General features: G+C 50.0%; 2 protein-coding genes across 6 annotated transcripts in view; one reads left to right on the top strand and one right to left on the bottom strand.

Moving 5' to 3' along the window:
- The window catches only part of HDLBP (high density lipoprotein binding protein), a 91,831-nt gene extending 85,722 nt beyond the window's left edge, over window positions 1–6,109 (top strand). For both annotated transcript variants that reach the window (XM_034782141.1, XM_034782142.1), the window contains exon 28: window positions 3,943–6,109. In XM_034782141.1, coding sequence (XP_034638032.1) covers window positions 3,943–4,029 — 87 coding nt within the window. In that variant the 3' untranslated portion in view covers window positions 4,030–6,109. The remainder of the gene's footprint in view (window positions 1–3,942) is intronic.
- A 369-nt stretch (window positions 6,110–6,478) lies between these two features.
- Window positions 6,479–15,892, bottom strand: part of ANO7 (anoctamin 7) — a 35,095-nt gene continuing 25,681 nt past the window's right edge. For 3 of the 4 annotated variants that reach the window (XM_034782144.1, XM_034782145.1, XM_034782146.1), the window contains exons 17-24: window positions 14,223–14,277; window positions 12,948–13,045; window positions 11,752–11,903; window positions 10,319–10,524; window positions 9,436–9,578; window positions 8,526–8,616; window positions 8,075–8,194; window positions 6,479–7,572 (exon numbers count right to left, since the gene is read on the bottom strand). In XM_034782144.1, coding sequence (XP_034638035.1) covers window positions 7,378–7,572; window positions 8,075–8,194; window positions 8,526–8,616; window positions 9,436–9,578; window positions 10,319–10,524; window positions 11,752–11,903; window positions 12,948–13,045; window positions 14,223–14,277 — 1,060 coding nt within the window. In that variant the 3' untranslated portion in view covers window positions 6,479–7,377. The remainder of the gene's footprint in view (window positions 7,573–8,074; window positions 8,195–8,525; window positions 8,617–9,435; window positions 9,579–10,318; window positions 10,525–11,751; window positions 11,904–12,947; window positions 13,046–14,222; window positions 14,278–15,892) is intronic. The other variant, XM_034782147.1, reaches the window with a different exon arrangement.

Genomic DNA, 15,892 nt, shown 5'->3' with positions numbered 1-15,892 from the left:
AGGAGTGGAAGATGGGAGTGATCGGCACTTGAGGTCAGAACATGTAGGGATAAAGTGAGAAAGGCCAAAAGCCATGTAGAGTTGGACCTTGCAAAGGGAATTACAACCAATAGTAAAAGTTCTATAGCCATATAAGTAAGAAGAAGAAAAAGAAAGAAGTGGGACCGCTAAACACTGAGGATGGAGTGGAGGTTAAGGATAATCTAGGCATGGCCCAATATCTAAACACCTACTTTGCCTCAATCTTTAATGAGGAGCTTAGGGATAATGGTAGGATGACAAATGGGAATGAGGATATGGAGGTAGATATTACCACATCTGAGATGGAAGCCAAACTCAAACAGCTTAATTAGGACTAAATCGGGGGGCCCAGATAATCTTCATCCAAGAATATTAAAGGAGCTGGCACATGAAATTGCAAGCCCATTAGCAAGAATTTTTAATGAATCTGTAAACTCAGGGGTTGTATTGTATGACTGGAGAGTTGCTAACATAGTTCCTATCTTTAAGAAATGGGGGGGAAAGTGATCCGGGCAACTACAGGCCTGTTAGTTTGACAACTGTAGTATGCAAGGTCTTGGAAAAAAATTTGAAGGAGAAAGTAGTTAAGGACATTGAGGTTGATGGTAATTAGGACAAATTACAACATGGTTTTACAAAAGGTAGATCATGCTAAACCAACCTGATCTCCTTCTTTGAGAAGGTAACAGATTTTTTAGACAAAGGAAACGCAGTGGATCTAATTTACCTCTATTTCAGTAAGGCATTTGATACAGTTCCACGTGGGGAATTATTAGCTAAATTGGAAAAGATGGGGATCAATATGAAAATTGAAAGGTGGATAAGGAACTGCTTAAAGGGGAGACTACAACGGGTTATACTGAAAGGGGAACTATCAGGCTGGAGGGAGGTTACTAGTGGAGTTCCTCAGGGATCAGTTTTGGGACCAATCTTATTTAATCTTTTTATTACTGACCTTAGCACAAAAAGTGGGAATGCGCTAATAAAGTTTGCGGATGACACAAAGCTGGGAGGTATTGCCAATACAGAGAAGAACCGGGATATCATACAGGAAGATCTGGATGACTTTGTAAACTGGACTAATAGTAATAGGATGAAATTTAATAGTGAAAAGTGCAAGGTTATGGATTTAGGGATTAATAACAAGAATTATTGTTATAAGCTGGGGACGCATCAGTTGGAAGTAACCTCAGAGTATTGGTTGATCACAGGGTGACTATGAGCTGCCAATGTGATATGGCTATGAAAAAAGCTAATGCGGTCTTGGGATGCATCAGGTGAGGTATTTCCAGTAGAGATAAGGAGGTGTTAGTACTGTTATACAAGGCACTGGTGAGACCTCATCTGGAATACTGTGTGCAGTTCTGGTCTCCCATGTTTAAGAAGGATGAGTTCAAACTGGAACAGGTACAGAGAAGGGCTACTAGGATGATCCGAGGAATGGAAAACCTGTCTTATGAAAGGAGAATCAGAGCTTGGCTTGTTTAGCCTAACCAAAAGAAGGCTGAGGGGAGATATGATTGCTCTCTACGTTTATATCAGAGGGATAAATATCAGGGAGGAAGAGGAATTATTTAAGCTCAGTACCAATGTGGACACAAGAACAAATGGATATAAACTGGCCATCAGGAAGTTTAGACTTGAAATTAGACGAAGGTTTCTAACCATCAGAGGAATGAAGTTCTGGAACAGCCTTCCAGGGGTAGTAGTGGGGGCAAAAGACATATCTGGCTTCAAGACTAAGCTTGATAAGTTTATGGCGGGGATGGTATAACGGGATAGCCTAATTTTGGCAATTAATTGGTCTTTGACAATTAGCGGTAAATATGCCCAATGGCTTGTGATGGGATGGGATCTGAGTTACTACAGAGAATTCTTTCCTGGGTGTCCGGCTGGTGAGTCTTGCCCACATGCTCAGGGTTTAGCTGATCGCCATATTTGGGGTCAGGAAGGAATTTTCCTCCAGTGCAGATTGGTAGAGGCCCTGGGGGGTTTTCACCTTCCTCTGCAGCATGGGGCACGGGTCACTTACTGGAAGATTCTCTGCATCTTGAAGTCTTTAAACCATGATTTGAGGACTTCAGTGGCTCAGGTTTGATACAGGAGTGGGTGGGTAAGATTCTGTGGCCTGCGTTCTGTGAAGGAGGTCTGACTAGATGATCATAATGGTCCCTTCTGACCTTAGTCTATGATTCTATGACTAAGCCATTCCGTAAGTCCATGCAGCTATTCGTCACGGTGGCAGACAGGATGAAGGGCCTTCCTGTGGCCACCCAGAGTTTCATCATGGATCACCACCTGTATATTCATTTTTCCTATGAACAGGTGAAAGTGCCACTGCTGGCAATTGTGATCACCCATTCAACCAGGGCACGAGCCTCAGCCTTCCTGGGCCAGGTTTTGATCCAAAATATCTGCAGGGTTGCTATCTGGTCATCTATCCACATGTTCACATCCCATTATGTGCTTATCCAGCAGGCCTGGGACAATGCTGGCTTTGGTAGAGCAGTGTTGCAAGCCACACAACCGTGAACTCCAAGCCAACCTCCAGGGGTACTGCTTGAGAGTCACCTAGAATGGAATTGACCTGAGCAAGCATTTGAAGAGAAAATTACCTGCCTTTCGTAACTGTTCTTTGAGATGTGTTGCTTATGTCCATTCCACTACCCGCCTGCCTACCCTTCTGTCAGAGTTGCCCGGCAAGAAGGAACTGAAAGGGCGCAGGGTCAGCAGCACCTGATATACTGCCGCATGAGCGTGGCACTCCAGAGGGCACCACGGCTGACCCTGCAGATACCGCTAAGGCGCAAAATGTTGACAACTATGCACGTGAATGCACACACACCTAGAGTGGAATGGACATGAGCAACACCTCTCGAACAACAGTTATGAAAGATAGGTAACTGTTTTTTTCAGAATCATGTTCTTCCCTCTTTTTAGTGGATTTGTAGGCCTTTCCTGACAATTGGGAAGTGTCATGATCAGTCTGTTTCATCACCTGGAGAGCTTGCCCACGCTAAGTGCTAGGCCCCTAGAAGCTAGTATGTTGGGTTTCTAAATTGCCCAGCTTTCCTCCGCTGCTGTCACCTCTCCCCTCTAAGAACAACAGAATCCTCCTGTAGAGACTCTGAAAGGAGTAGCTAGCCTGGCAAATCTTCCCTCCACAGCCCCAGGAGCTGAGATTGCCTTCCAAAGCCGCTGTGGCTGGCACTTGGTTAATGTGGAACTCAGTTAGGGACTTCTGACCATTCTCCTAAAGGTCTAAACCAAATACCTTCTTGTTGGCCACTTGGTCCTCATGAGGTGCATTGAAGACTTGGCAGGTCTCTGTTCTAAAGCTAGCCTGAACCATAGAAATTAAGGGGTGTCAAGAACCTCTGACCCAGCTAGTGTCTCCCCTGCCAGTGTGCAGAAAAGCTTGCCTGTTAGCAGGAATACTTCAGTACTACAGCAATGAGGAGGAGTAGAACATAGAGGATAGCATTTGAGTATTAGGGTAGACCTAGCACCATTGAGGAAACAGTGGGCAAAATATACTTGGTGTCAATCTCCCCAAGAAGTAGATGTCCTTCTGACCTTCCTGCAGAATCTGCTTCCCTGATATTCTAAACTGATTAGATTAATTCAGATCATGATCCTTTTGTGACCCATCTTAGTGACTTACCTGCTGTTTTCATGGGTCCTACTAAAACCCTGTTGCTGTACTGTCCTTGACCTCTGCACCTTTCAAGAACTTTGATATCCTAGAACACTCTGTTCCATATGTGGCCTTGCAACAGTTGTCCTCTTTCCCCTCCTCACTCATTATGTGTTTGCACATGTGATATTTCTTGAATGCTACAGTTGTCTGAGCTTCTTGAGTGTTGTATAGAACTGCAGCCAGCCTATATAACTTGGACCATTCTCTCTTCTTTGCTCTAGGCCCCTGATATGAGCAGTTCTGAAGATTTCCCCAGCTTTGGGGCTCAAGTGGCCCCCAAGACTCTTCCCTGGGGCCCCAAACGATAATGACCTGGAAGCAGAAACATCTCCTCCAGCTAGCTGACCTGACACTAACCTGCCACAAATACTTCCTGTTTGAATTCTGACCCAGCGGCTGGACCACAAGTAAATTGCCCTGCGAGGTCTCCTAATGCTGTGTGGAGTGCTAGAACCCATTCTACTTGTCTGTTGTTACTGGGTTTAGGACCTACTATAAATGGATAGTTCTTCCCCCCCCCCCCACCCCCACCCCCCCCAAAGCTTTCCACTCTGATTCAGACACAGCTTTTTGTTTGAAACATCATAAGTGACTTTCATCTGGTCAGCTTCACAACTACCGAAGTGGTGACAGTGATCAGATACCTTGAGCATGTCTTGCTAGGCACTCCAGCCTTCATTAGGAGACCTCCTTTACTGTGGCTAGGAATCAACTTCCTGTCTCATGACCTCAGGAAATAAATTTCCTTGACTTTCTAAAAGCCAAAACGTTTGCCCTTTTTCCTTTGTGTTTATCCTGGACCTTACCTTACTATTGTAGAGTGCAATCAGCTTTTCCTTTGAACTGCCAAAAATCCATCTAACAGTGATAGTGGATGTGGGGAGTGAGCTACAAGTCTAAAGCTTAGAAACTGCTTTTAAAGGAACAATACAATAATCTGTAGAAGCAACGACACTGGAAGGGACCAGCAGTGACACAAGGGATCCCCTGGTCAAGTAGAAAAGCCTTTAAGTGATATGTGGCACTGAGCGTGTCCATGTGTAGCATTGAGAGCCTTGATTCTCACATGCACACTTGATGAGTCTTCCAACATGTGAGAATAAAAAATACAGCTACTTCCCACTGTTCCCTTTTCTCCCCTGTTTGTTCTTCCCAACAGCAGCAGACCTGGTCAGAGCCAGGACATGACAGTATTATGGGGTGCAACAGAATTTGGATCAGCCCAGGTTGCTATGGTAACATGGCCCAGGAGCTAGCTGATGGGAATTGCAATGCTGAAGCTACATAATTTTCCCCCTCCTGCTGACAGCATTTAGACACAAGGGGTAGGGAATTTGTCACTATTTGCTATTGCCTTTCTACCTCAAAAACCAGTCTGGGGGTGGCCTCCTAGTCTAGAGCATCAGCACTGATGCTAACCTGCTCATCTCACTGTGGGGGCCAGAGCTGAATTCTCTGCACCAGGTGCAGGGAGAGCCGAAGATCATCAATCAGCATATGTAGCTGTTGGAAACACACCTGCGCGTGAAACTAAGAGCAAGTTATGGTGTAACATACTCCCACCCCTTAGAGCGGTAGGACTCAGCCAGAAGGTGGGCTTGGTTTCAGGGAAGGGAAGAGAGGCAGGTTGCATGTCAGCTCTGAGCTACAGAAAGTCAAGCTGCTCTGAAGTACACAGAGGCAAAGAGTGCAGGGAGCACTAAGGCCCAGGGCTTGCCACTGTATGTGGTGAATCCCATGCTCAGTACCATAGCATCTTGGTCCCTGAGTTGCTGAACCCTAAGCACTGCCGCAGCTTGCTCAAAGGAGGCTTCTCTAGTGAGCTGCTCACTTGGCCAGAGAGAAATTGTGTTGGTGTGGTGAGGGAGTGGGGTCTCCTCCTTTCCTACCTCCATTTCCCTACTGCTTCAGCGCCTGTGCAAGCAAGTCTCCAGTCTCTCCCCAATAATGCTGACTGGGGCAAGGGTCATTATGTTGAAAGGCTGGCCCCAGTTCTCTTGCTGTTCCCAGCACTGCACCTGTGTTAAAAGTGAGGCTTAGAAATGCTGACATTTCTTCTTTTCCCCAACCCCCTCTGCTCTAGCCCTCTTCGGAAGAGGACCCTAGCCCAGAAGTCAGACACCAAAATGTCCTGATGCTTACAGTGAAGTGGAGAATTGCGGTCAACTGAACAAGCCAGGTCCCAGAACTATGCAAAGGCAGGGGTGACTAACTTGACCACACGTCAGCCCCATGATAGATGTCTAAAGGGGGGTGGCTGACCAAATGAGGGTAGTGCCCTAATTCCCTCCTTTTCAGCTAAAGGGACTTTGAAAAGGGCTAGACAACCCAGATGGGGAAGGGGTATATCTTGAGGTTATCAAGCCTGCCCTCCTTCTCTTCTCCCCCCCCCCTCACAAAAAAAACCAACCCCCTCCCCCCCATCAGTTGCCCCGCTTGGCTTGAATTAAATTCAGGGTCCCCTACATGCTAAAAGTCATGAAGTGATTGTACCTAGTACTGTCTCCTGCTGCCCCTCAGTCTGTAGCAGATGCTCTGGTATGTGCTCCATTTCCTTTATTTTCAACGTCTTCCATAGTGTATGTTTCCATGGCAATGATCCCTTGGCCTTAACTTTGGAATTTGGAGACTATATGCAAACATGTAAAAAGGCTCATGAGTATGGATGACACTGGAATTTTATAAATTCTAAAATAAAAACCTGAAACAGCTTGGAGTGTTGTATTTCTCTGCCCATGGTTTGTGAAGAGATTGCTTCTCCATGTACATTCGGGCAGGGGCTGGCCTAATCTTCATAGGTTCTTTCAGACTTAAGCTGTCATCTTAAAGTGTCAGTTGTTCCCTGGCTGGATTTATTACCTACTACCCAGGCTCAGTCATCCTACCGGAGTGCAGGTCCTAAGGAGGAAGAGGCATTAAGGCCAGCACTAGTGAAGTGGGTGCCCTCAGGGCCCCCTCTCCATGCCTACCACTGTAAAGAACCCCAGTTACTGCCCAGGCTCTCCCCTCCTATCCCCCGCTCTCCTCTGTAAGGGAACAGAGTGCATAACTCCACATTTCCTCTCTCTGGTAACAGGAAGGGGGGAGGAAATTAGGCTTGCTCCTGTCTGACAACATGCTATGGTTTAGACTTCCCTTGAGCCCGTGCTGCAGCTGTGTAAGAGCCAGGCCTGTTGAATTGCTGCTTCCCGCCTCACTGGAGCAGTGAGACTTGTGTCATTTCAGCCTGAAGCACTGCTTCTCCCACCTACCATCCCCTTGCCAGCTGAGGGCCATACAGCCCACCTGTCTGCTACCATACCTCAGAGCAAGAAGGAATTTCTTCCAACCCCAAAGTCAGCCAGCTCCAACTTTAGTTTAACCTGCAGGGCTCTAAGGACTTAGCTGGTATTCAAGTATGCCTGCCACTGTACTATTAATTGGCGTGCTTTATTTATCCACGAAATTACAATTATCCACTCTGACATTTCACTAAAATAATTCATTCCTCTGCAACGTTTCTTATATACAACAGCTCAGGGTCAGAGCCAAGTTGAGTTCATCTCTTCCAAAGGAGAGTGCTAGAAATCACATGCTCCATGGCTGAACTCCGTTTCATTCACACCTACATAGAAGCAGTCACCATTTATTGTGTTTAAAACTGAGTCAACAGCACTTCATGGGGATTCTGCTTCAGGCTCAAACTGGTGCTGAGGATGAGCTTCCGGACTAGCAGCTAATGTGTGTGTAGATGTTGTCGTCTGCAGTGGGGTAGGCTCCTGGTTTTCATGCGTCCCACCTCGTTCCCAGTCTTTGGGTGCTGTTTGCATAGTGCTGGAGGTGGCTCTGACTTCCTTTCTCTCAAAGAGGACCTATCTCAGCAATAGATCAAAAGAAGAAAGGACAATTAGTATCCACAGCATTGTAGCTTTCTAACTGTTTTGGCATTAGCTATGTTTAAGGGAGGAAAGCATGAGTTCCTGGCTTCATCAGGTATGTAATTTTAAGACTTAGGGGGCAGAACTGACAGAATCAGACAAGCCTGTCCAGAACCTACAGCCAGAAGAAAACTTGGGGAATAACAGAAATGAGTGAAGAGATTATCAATGACCATGGAGAAAGGGGTTATGAACAGGGAGCCCCCCAGCTGCTAATGAAACATCTGAAGACCAAAAGGCATGGGGTGTTACTGTAGTGCATTTCAACTTGACATCTTCCAGGGGTGGGCAGTTGGAGTCTGCTTTCCTGTGGGCATCCCGAGTAAATAAAAAGATGTGAGGGTCTGTTCAAAAGCATCTGGCGGTCCAGATGTGGCCCACGGCCCACCTACTGACTACCCGATGTAGAATAAAGACCATGGGTCCTGAGATTTACCTTGTTCTCAGCCAGTGCCTGCTTCGCCAGATAACGTTCACGCTTCACCTTGATCTGCAGTGACTCAGGAATGTCAGGCACCATCAGGTCTATCAGACGAGCAATAAAGAAAACTACATGCTGGAAACAAGAGGAAAAGAGCAATGTGTCCAGTCAGACAGCTGATTCTTTTCAAAGCAAGTCCAGATGAGTAAGGAACAGCACAGAAGTGCCTGACTGCAGGGAATGGGACAGGCACTGAAAAGACTTGAACCAAGCAGTATCCCCCAGAGAGCACACTCTCTTCAATTCCACAGGGGCAACGTCTATGCCTGGCCAGAAACAGGCAGTGCTGGACAGTAAATGCCCTGGGGACAGGTGTAGAAAAAAAAAACTTAGAATGAGAAATGGGACAACAAAGGAATAAAACTTTGGCAGGGGGAACTGATTGAGGAAAATGAGAGGGAGGTACCTCAAACACTATAATAAAGCCCAGGCGAATTGCTAGTAGGTTCCAATAGGTTAGCGAGTACCTTCCGCTCTCATCCCTGTATGCGCGGTACCTGGGGAAGAGAAGATAACATTGCACCTAGATGCGTCACAGCTGGGAAAGAGGAGCCCTTGCATGTCAACATCCTCAGGGCAACCACTAGTAGTCTCACTCCTACAACTTTGCATTCTGTGACTTCATCCACATATGTAATCACTCTTAAGGATTAATAACTGCTGGCATTTATCTGACCCATGAACTGTCTGGGTGTAAGGCATGACTAATGCCAACTCTCCAGGAGGGAGTATGTGCCCATTCCTCCAGGACTGGCAAGCAGCAGCAAGGTAAATCAGTCACAGTAGAAGTAGCTCAATTAAAAAAAAACACATTCAAGTTCCTTCAAAACTGATTTACAACAAGAGCACAAAGAGGTGAGCCCCCACATACATGAAGGAGGACCTGAGTGTCACTCCCTTAGGGAAGCTAATGCTGCACTGCCTAACTCAGGTGTAAATTGGATGTGTCTATGGAATGGTGTATCTTTTGTCCCCTGATAAACTGAACTAGCCTTTGGGTCTCCCTTCCCTCTCCCACCCCTTGCTGCATGGGGCAGCATTCTCAATAATTGGTGTGAAATAATCCTGTGTGAGACCTGTGCTAAAGTAAGTGGAAACAAAGCATGTGCCTTCCTGAGCCCATCTTTCACTCCCAAACATGGCTGGGGCCCCACAGAGGAGAGAACTGTCCTGAAGAGAAAACAAACACTAGGAAAAATCAGAGGTTGCAATTCAAATGGAGAATGGGAAGGAAAAAAAAGACACACACACACACACACACACACACACACACACACACACCCCAAAAAAAAAAGCAGCTGAGCTGGGACTCCTACCTGCACGTGACATTGTGCTGTGAGGCAAAGTGCTTTGGAGCATACGCCAGGGTGAAGTTAACATAGCCCTGCAGGTCACTGGCGCGGGTGTACTGATAATACAGCCGGGGCAAGAAGTCTGAAGTGAAAGCAATCAAGAAGGCCTGAAATAAGGAGGAAAACACTAGTGCTACAGCCAGGTTCCTACCACATTACAGATGTCCACACACCTTTTCAGCATACCTGCTTGAGCCTCAAGCTAAGTGTTATTACTCTGAAGCTTTGTATGACTCTTGCGTTTGGCTGGACCACCTCTCCCAGACACCAACCCCCCACCCAAACTCTGACCCTGCACTTCCTACTGAGGCAAGTCCCCAGTGAAAGTTTGGATTGAGGCTTGCCAGCCCTGCAGGCAATTATAGCAGCAAGCATTTATTCTTCAAATGCAGACACCCTTCAGTACTGCACAGCTCTCACTGGTCATTGAAAACCAGTCCCGTTGTGCTTGGGAATTAAGCTGCAGAGATGAGGAACCCGTCAGAGCAGGCTGTGTCAGGTAACACTGCTCCAATAGTAGAGTACCTTTTTAAGGGGTTACTGAGCCAGAGGCGTGAGCTGTAGCAGCCCTCGAATCTGAGCTTGGTTCTGTCACATACGACCGCTCTGCATACGCTCCAGTTACTATATCGTGTCTACAGACTTGTATCTGCCAAGTGGGATTTCACTAACATTCTCTTTAGTTCTGGCTTTCAGTCCCCTGTCCCCAATACCGGCCTGCTCAGTGGCTGCCTTCAAACTCCACAATGCTACATGATTATATTAACTGTCAGCAACGTGGCTGGCTGTGTCTGAATGCTGGGAGCTGGCTTCTCCTCCCTCTCCCTCACTGCCCAGCGCTACTCACGTTACTGATGACAGCCAAGTGGGTGATGACCTCCAGGATATAAAACCAGATGCCAATGCCCTGGGCCCGCTCAGCCACAGGACGACGGTACTCGCAGACAAACTTCTGTGCATCCAGGCGGATCTCCACCCAGTTGTTGAGCAAGGCGAAAAGGGGCGCCAGAGGACAAGCTGCCACAAAGATAGTGATGAATCCAAATTGCAGGACTGTTGTGCAGAAGGAAAGAATCATGAGAGCTCACATTCACAGTGGGCAAGCAGAGCAGAGGATGGCTTGTGTAAGCTGTGTTCAGCAGTGATCGTGGCCTGTCTGGTCCCCCTTCCCCTCCCCATCGTCTCTGGTTTCTGAAGGATAAGAACAGGGAGTCCCCAGGGAATATGTTGCAATCCAAAGATCAGTGGGCCACTGTTTGGTTTGTTCCTGGAGATGCACTGGCCTCTGCTTTCCATCTGTAATAGGCTGCCAGCATCACCTGACAGATCCTGGTAAGGAGAAGGAGCTCCCTCAGGCCATGAGGCATGCTTTACTAGTATAGGAATGCCCGTATGGTGTACCAGCCAGGCACTCCTGGCATGAATGCAACTAGACCTGGGGGTACCAGGATAGTGAAACCTCCGCCCATGAGCCAAACAAGCTAGACTGGTAAAAGCTGAGCTGGTATAACTGCATCTACATGGACTTCTGCTGGCACAACTCTGTCAGCCATCACCCCTAGCCACCTGACTGACACACCTGGGCCGGCAGCATCCATAGTGTGGCCATGGCCGAGCAAAGGGTTTGGAGAGCTAGCACTGATTCACTGCTGTGATTGGCTCCAGCAGGGAGGTGAGAGGAGCCTTCAGGCAGAGGAAGCTGCGATGTGGAAAAGATTGAGCTGGAGCCATGGGTAACTCCAAGCCTGAGATGGATGGAGGCTTCCTGTGGGATATTCTGTATATCAAGTCAGACCCAGCAGGGCTGTTAGGCAGGGTGAGATGGGGCAATAGAATCTGCTGCATAATCCAATTTTCTCTGCCTGGGCTCCAATTTCCCCTCTCGGAGGCAGAGTTGTCTCTCTGGGGTCAGTTTCACAAGGCTACCACCTCTAATGGAGGGTTTCCTTAGACCTTTGACTGCAATCCCAGAGCTCAGAATATTCAACACCAAGGCTAGGCAGGCGAGTTCACTCTCTAGGGCTTCACTCAAGTGAACGTGCTAGAGAAAGTGCTGCTTCCCAAATCATCACCACTAGCGGGCACCAGAGAGCATGTCAGCGGGATAAGTGATTGATGCACATGCAATCAACACTATCGACTGCAAAAACTTCCTCCCTTGAGGAAGTCTCTGACCTCCAGCCTCTTCTACTGGTGCTGTCAATGATCAGGTGACCCTGCTTGGCCAAGACACTTTGCTAGTAGTCTCCCAAAGTGGCAGACTTGGTATTTGGTTCCTACCCATTTCCAGGTACTCGTCAAACAGCCCCTCACAGACCAGGAGCTCGTAGTTGCTCTCCCAGGGCACCTGCTGCGCCAGGCCCAATTGGGCCTCCTTGCTTTTCCTCTTTTTGGATCGAAGCTTGTACTTCTGCCACCAGCCTTTCAGTTTCCTGGGGGAGCAGAGAAAGGGTGATGCCTCAGCAGACACTGCAGTGGCCAGTCTCACTCTTACTGGCCTGATAGGCTCTGCTGGCTCGCCAAGTTGCCCTGGCATTTTCAGGCAGCTAGCATCAGAGGGACCTTCGGCAGTGCTGCCAACACACCCTGACCCAGCCCTAGTGCCAGCCAGGAATCCGGGGTGGGGGAAAGTGTCTTTGCTTTCCTATTTTGAACAGGGCCAGACTCTCTAGACAGGCTGGACTGGGCTTGGCACCAGAGTAGGATGGGAAAAAAGGTGGTTTTAAGTCCCCTTTCTGTGTCGAATTGTGGGGTGAGGCCCCAGTGAAACACTGCTCTAATGCATGCCCAGCAGCCCATGGTCTGGCAGCTAGGGATCATTGGCAGAGATGCCTTTGCCCTGGGAATGACAGAGGACAAACGTGGAGAGTCTCGGTTGAGCTGAGCTTGGACATTACTCCAGAAAAGGGCCATGAAAATTCCCTCCCAGCTCCAGCATTCCTGGCCTGGTTCACTTCCCCCAATGCCTCCTCTGGCAGGAGCCCATGATGAAGAATCCTTGGGCAGACAGAGCTTGTGGGCAGGAGGCGGGGCAGTGGCAGTGGGAAGCCAGAGGCTCCATAATGCACACGGTTAACTTGCCGTGAGACCTATTGCAAAACAACTTTATTCTGCTTTGACTGGTTCACGTGGGCTGTGGATCCCCCACTCTCATTGTCAATCTGTCACAGCAACGCCCACCAGTGGTCACAACCTACAACTTTCCCCTCTTCCTTCACTAGTGGGAGGAGAGGGCAGTGGTCACAGGCCCTGGCGCATCTGGGCACTGGACCTGTCTTAGCTCGGCCCCATAGGTCAAACCACAGCCATCAGACCACTTGGGGCAGGTGCTGCAGCCACCTGCCAAGCACAAGACAAGCAGATGGGGCCGCACACACAGGTGTCTTTACCCTGTGAGTCCCCCTCCCCCTGGTCCCTGTGGAGCTGGGCTCTGGTCCTCCACCACCCCCTGCCCTGATAGCACACTCGGTACTTACGGGATGACAATTTCCTGCACGTTGTTAATTACTTGTTTCCCCACCATGATGACCAGCAGCTCTTGGGCGAGTTCAATGAGACAGCCGCCAGCCCCGCACTGGGTGGGTAGGACAGAGGCACATCAGCTCCGCTGCACATTGCCCTCAAGCTCAGAAGGTTCGAGTGGGGGTGGGGGGGCCCTACCAGGTTCCACCTCCCACAGGAAAGGCTACTCCTGAGCCACACACGCTGCCCTAACAGCATAGCAGGCTGGTGCACTGCGGCCCCCAGCATCATTGCCATGTCCTGGCGTCAGTGGTGTCCCAGCAGCCAGAGGAGCATGGGGAGGAGGCAGCCAGCAGCACCAGGCCCCCAGCAGCCATTCCCAACCCTCAAGGTAGCCCCAGGGGCCGACTGCTGGGTGGGGTGGGCCAGGAACAAGTGGCCCCAGCTGCTGCCACTAGTCTTTGGACAGATGAGCAGAGGGGGCTCTTGAGGTGGCTGGGCAGGAGTGGAGTCTGACCACCCCCACTTATCTTTGGTCCTGGGGGGATTAGCAGCCAGAGAGGGGGATTCCCCAGGCATGCCCCTGCGCCTCTCTGTGCTATGCCCACATCCTGCCTGGGCCTTCCTCACTCCCAGAGGAGCCTGTGTGTCAGTCCTGTCAGAGGTCTTGGAGGCAGCGCACAAGCTCGGGCTGGGGCCAGGCCAGGAGCCCACTACACTGGCACTGAATCTGGCTATGGCCTCCCTCCTCCTCTGGCCAAGGCTGTCCTGAGAACTTTGGAGCCTTTCCCCATGCACAGTGCTGGGCAGCAACTGGGGTGTTTCCTGCCACCCCAGCAAAGGGTCCCCATTCTGTTTGGCAGGTTACCTCACACTGTCCCTCACCCGAGACTCCAACCTCCTTTTAACCCCATGCTCTGGTGTCCCTAAACCTCTGATTGCCAGACACTGCTACTGGACGATGGGGGATGGACACTCACTAATTGCCCTGTTCCGTTCACTCCCTTTGAAGCACCTGGCACTGGTTGTGTCCAGGGCCGCCCAGAGGATTCAGGAGGCCTGGGGCAAAGCAATTTCGGGGCCCCCTTCCATAAAAAAAAGTTGCAATACTATAAAATACTATATTCTTGTGGGGGCACCTGTGGGGCCTGGGGCAAATTGCCCCATTTGCCCCCCGCCCCCCCCCCCCCCGCGGCCCTGGCTGTGTCAGGACTCTAGGCCAGAAGGACCATTGATCTGACCCAGCATGGCCTTTCTTATGTTCTCAACCTTTATCAGCTGATACTTACGTCCTCGTTGCGGATCCCAAGCAAGGTCTTGTAGTGCCCTGGGTAGCCTACAAACCTGGAAAATCCAGGATGGCAAGACAGAGTAATAAATCCACAGCTGAACCCCTTGCTCCCCCTCATCAATCTCTTATTCCTCCTGAGGCTACTCGGGAGGTGGTGCTGTCATGCACTGTGCCCTCTCCCACATCCCAGCCACCCTTTTCCATTGGGAGGCTGAGGACGCCACTCAGCCAGTCCTGCTGGATTGAATGAGACAAGGTCAGACCTACTTCATCTTCTTCTCCCTCAGCCCACATCTGAAGCCAGCACTGACGATACCCTGTGGATGTGCATGGAGGCCAGCTCTGCCTGCCAGGAACATCCCGTGATGGAAGCATGTGTGTCAGGAATTTCTCACTCACCCTGTGCCCTGTTCTTCCCAACAGAGGGGAAAGGAGGGACACAGTGCAATGGTGCATGTCTGAAAGGAGATCATCAAAGGGCACCCCTGGACTTGCCCCTCATATTAATTTCATCCCTTCCATGTGTGAGAGGCATTTGAAGCAAAACTTTAGCCCACTACATACAAGGATGCTGGCTGCAATTACCCCCAGCACTCCCCTGTTTACCCCTCTGCTTCAGATCCCGTTTCCATCAGTTCTGGGGAGCAGCATGGTCCTGGATCAGGCCTGGGCTGGAACTCCAGCCCTGCGTGCCATCCCCAGATCTGTCACTGCCCTGCTGTGAGACCTGGGCAGGTCACATCACTCGCCTGTGCCCGTTTCCTCTCCCACCCACTGTTTCAATTGTATGCTCCTTGGGGCTGGGTCTTACTGCGTGTGCAGCACCCGGCAACACAACGGGGCCCTGATCTTAGCAGGGGCCTCTATATAAAATAATGGCGGTTGGGGCCTTGCAACAGGGTCCGTCAGTTGCTGATACAGCAGACCTTCCCCGTGCAACACAGCGACAGTCTGGCTTCCCTTCAGAATCCCAGCTCTGCACACAACAAGCACCCTCATCACCACCAGGGAGCAGAAGCCCCAAGTTGCCCAAGGAGTCTCAGCTCTGAGCTTTTGAGGGGCTTCCCCATGAACATATGCTTCCCAAACTCAGCTTTCCACACAGAGACCCCTCTGATACAGGACCCCCAGCCCCTCAACAGTCTGAACAACTGGCTGTGTGTGCCATGGGATCATACACTGAAAAGGCCATATAGCTCTCCGACATGCTCACTGCACGCCTGGACGGATACAGGGCTGCTTTAGAGCTACACAGGCACAAGGGTGGTTTCTAGTTGCCCCTTCCCACATTAGAATTGTGCCGGGAACCCCCACATTCCATCGCATGCCACTCATTGCCTCTAGATGGCAGCAGTGCTGCAGCTTCCCTGTCTCTCTCTCGCAGTGGTTCTCAAACTCCCCCTCCCCCCCACATACACACCCCACCCCCCGCGGACCACTTGAAAATTGCTGAGGGTCTCGGCAGACAGGGCCGGCTCTAGGCACCAGCAAAACAAGCTGGTGCTTGGGGCTGCACATTTCTAGGGGCGGCATGGCCGGCGCCAGATGCCGCCCCTAAAAACGTGCCCCGGCCACCCTAGCTCACCTCCACTGCTGCTGCCACAGCGCGCAAAACAGCTGATTCGCGCGCCGCTACTCGCCCTCCCTCCCAGGCTCTCAAGCCTGGGA

The sequence above is a fragment of the Trachemys scripta genome, chromosome 9 (assembly GCF_013100865.1).
Source record: "Trachemys scripta elegans isolate TJP31775 chromosome 9, CAS_Tse_1.0, whole genome shotgun sequence".
Lineage (NCBI taxonomy): Eukaryota > Metazoa > Chordata > Testudines > Emydidae > Trachemys > Trachemys scripta.
The sequence above is the reverse complement of the archived record's forward strand: the minus strand, read 5'-3'. Positions and strand labels throughout refer to the sequence as shown.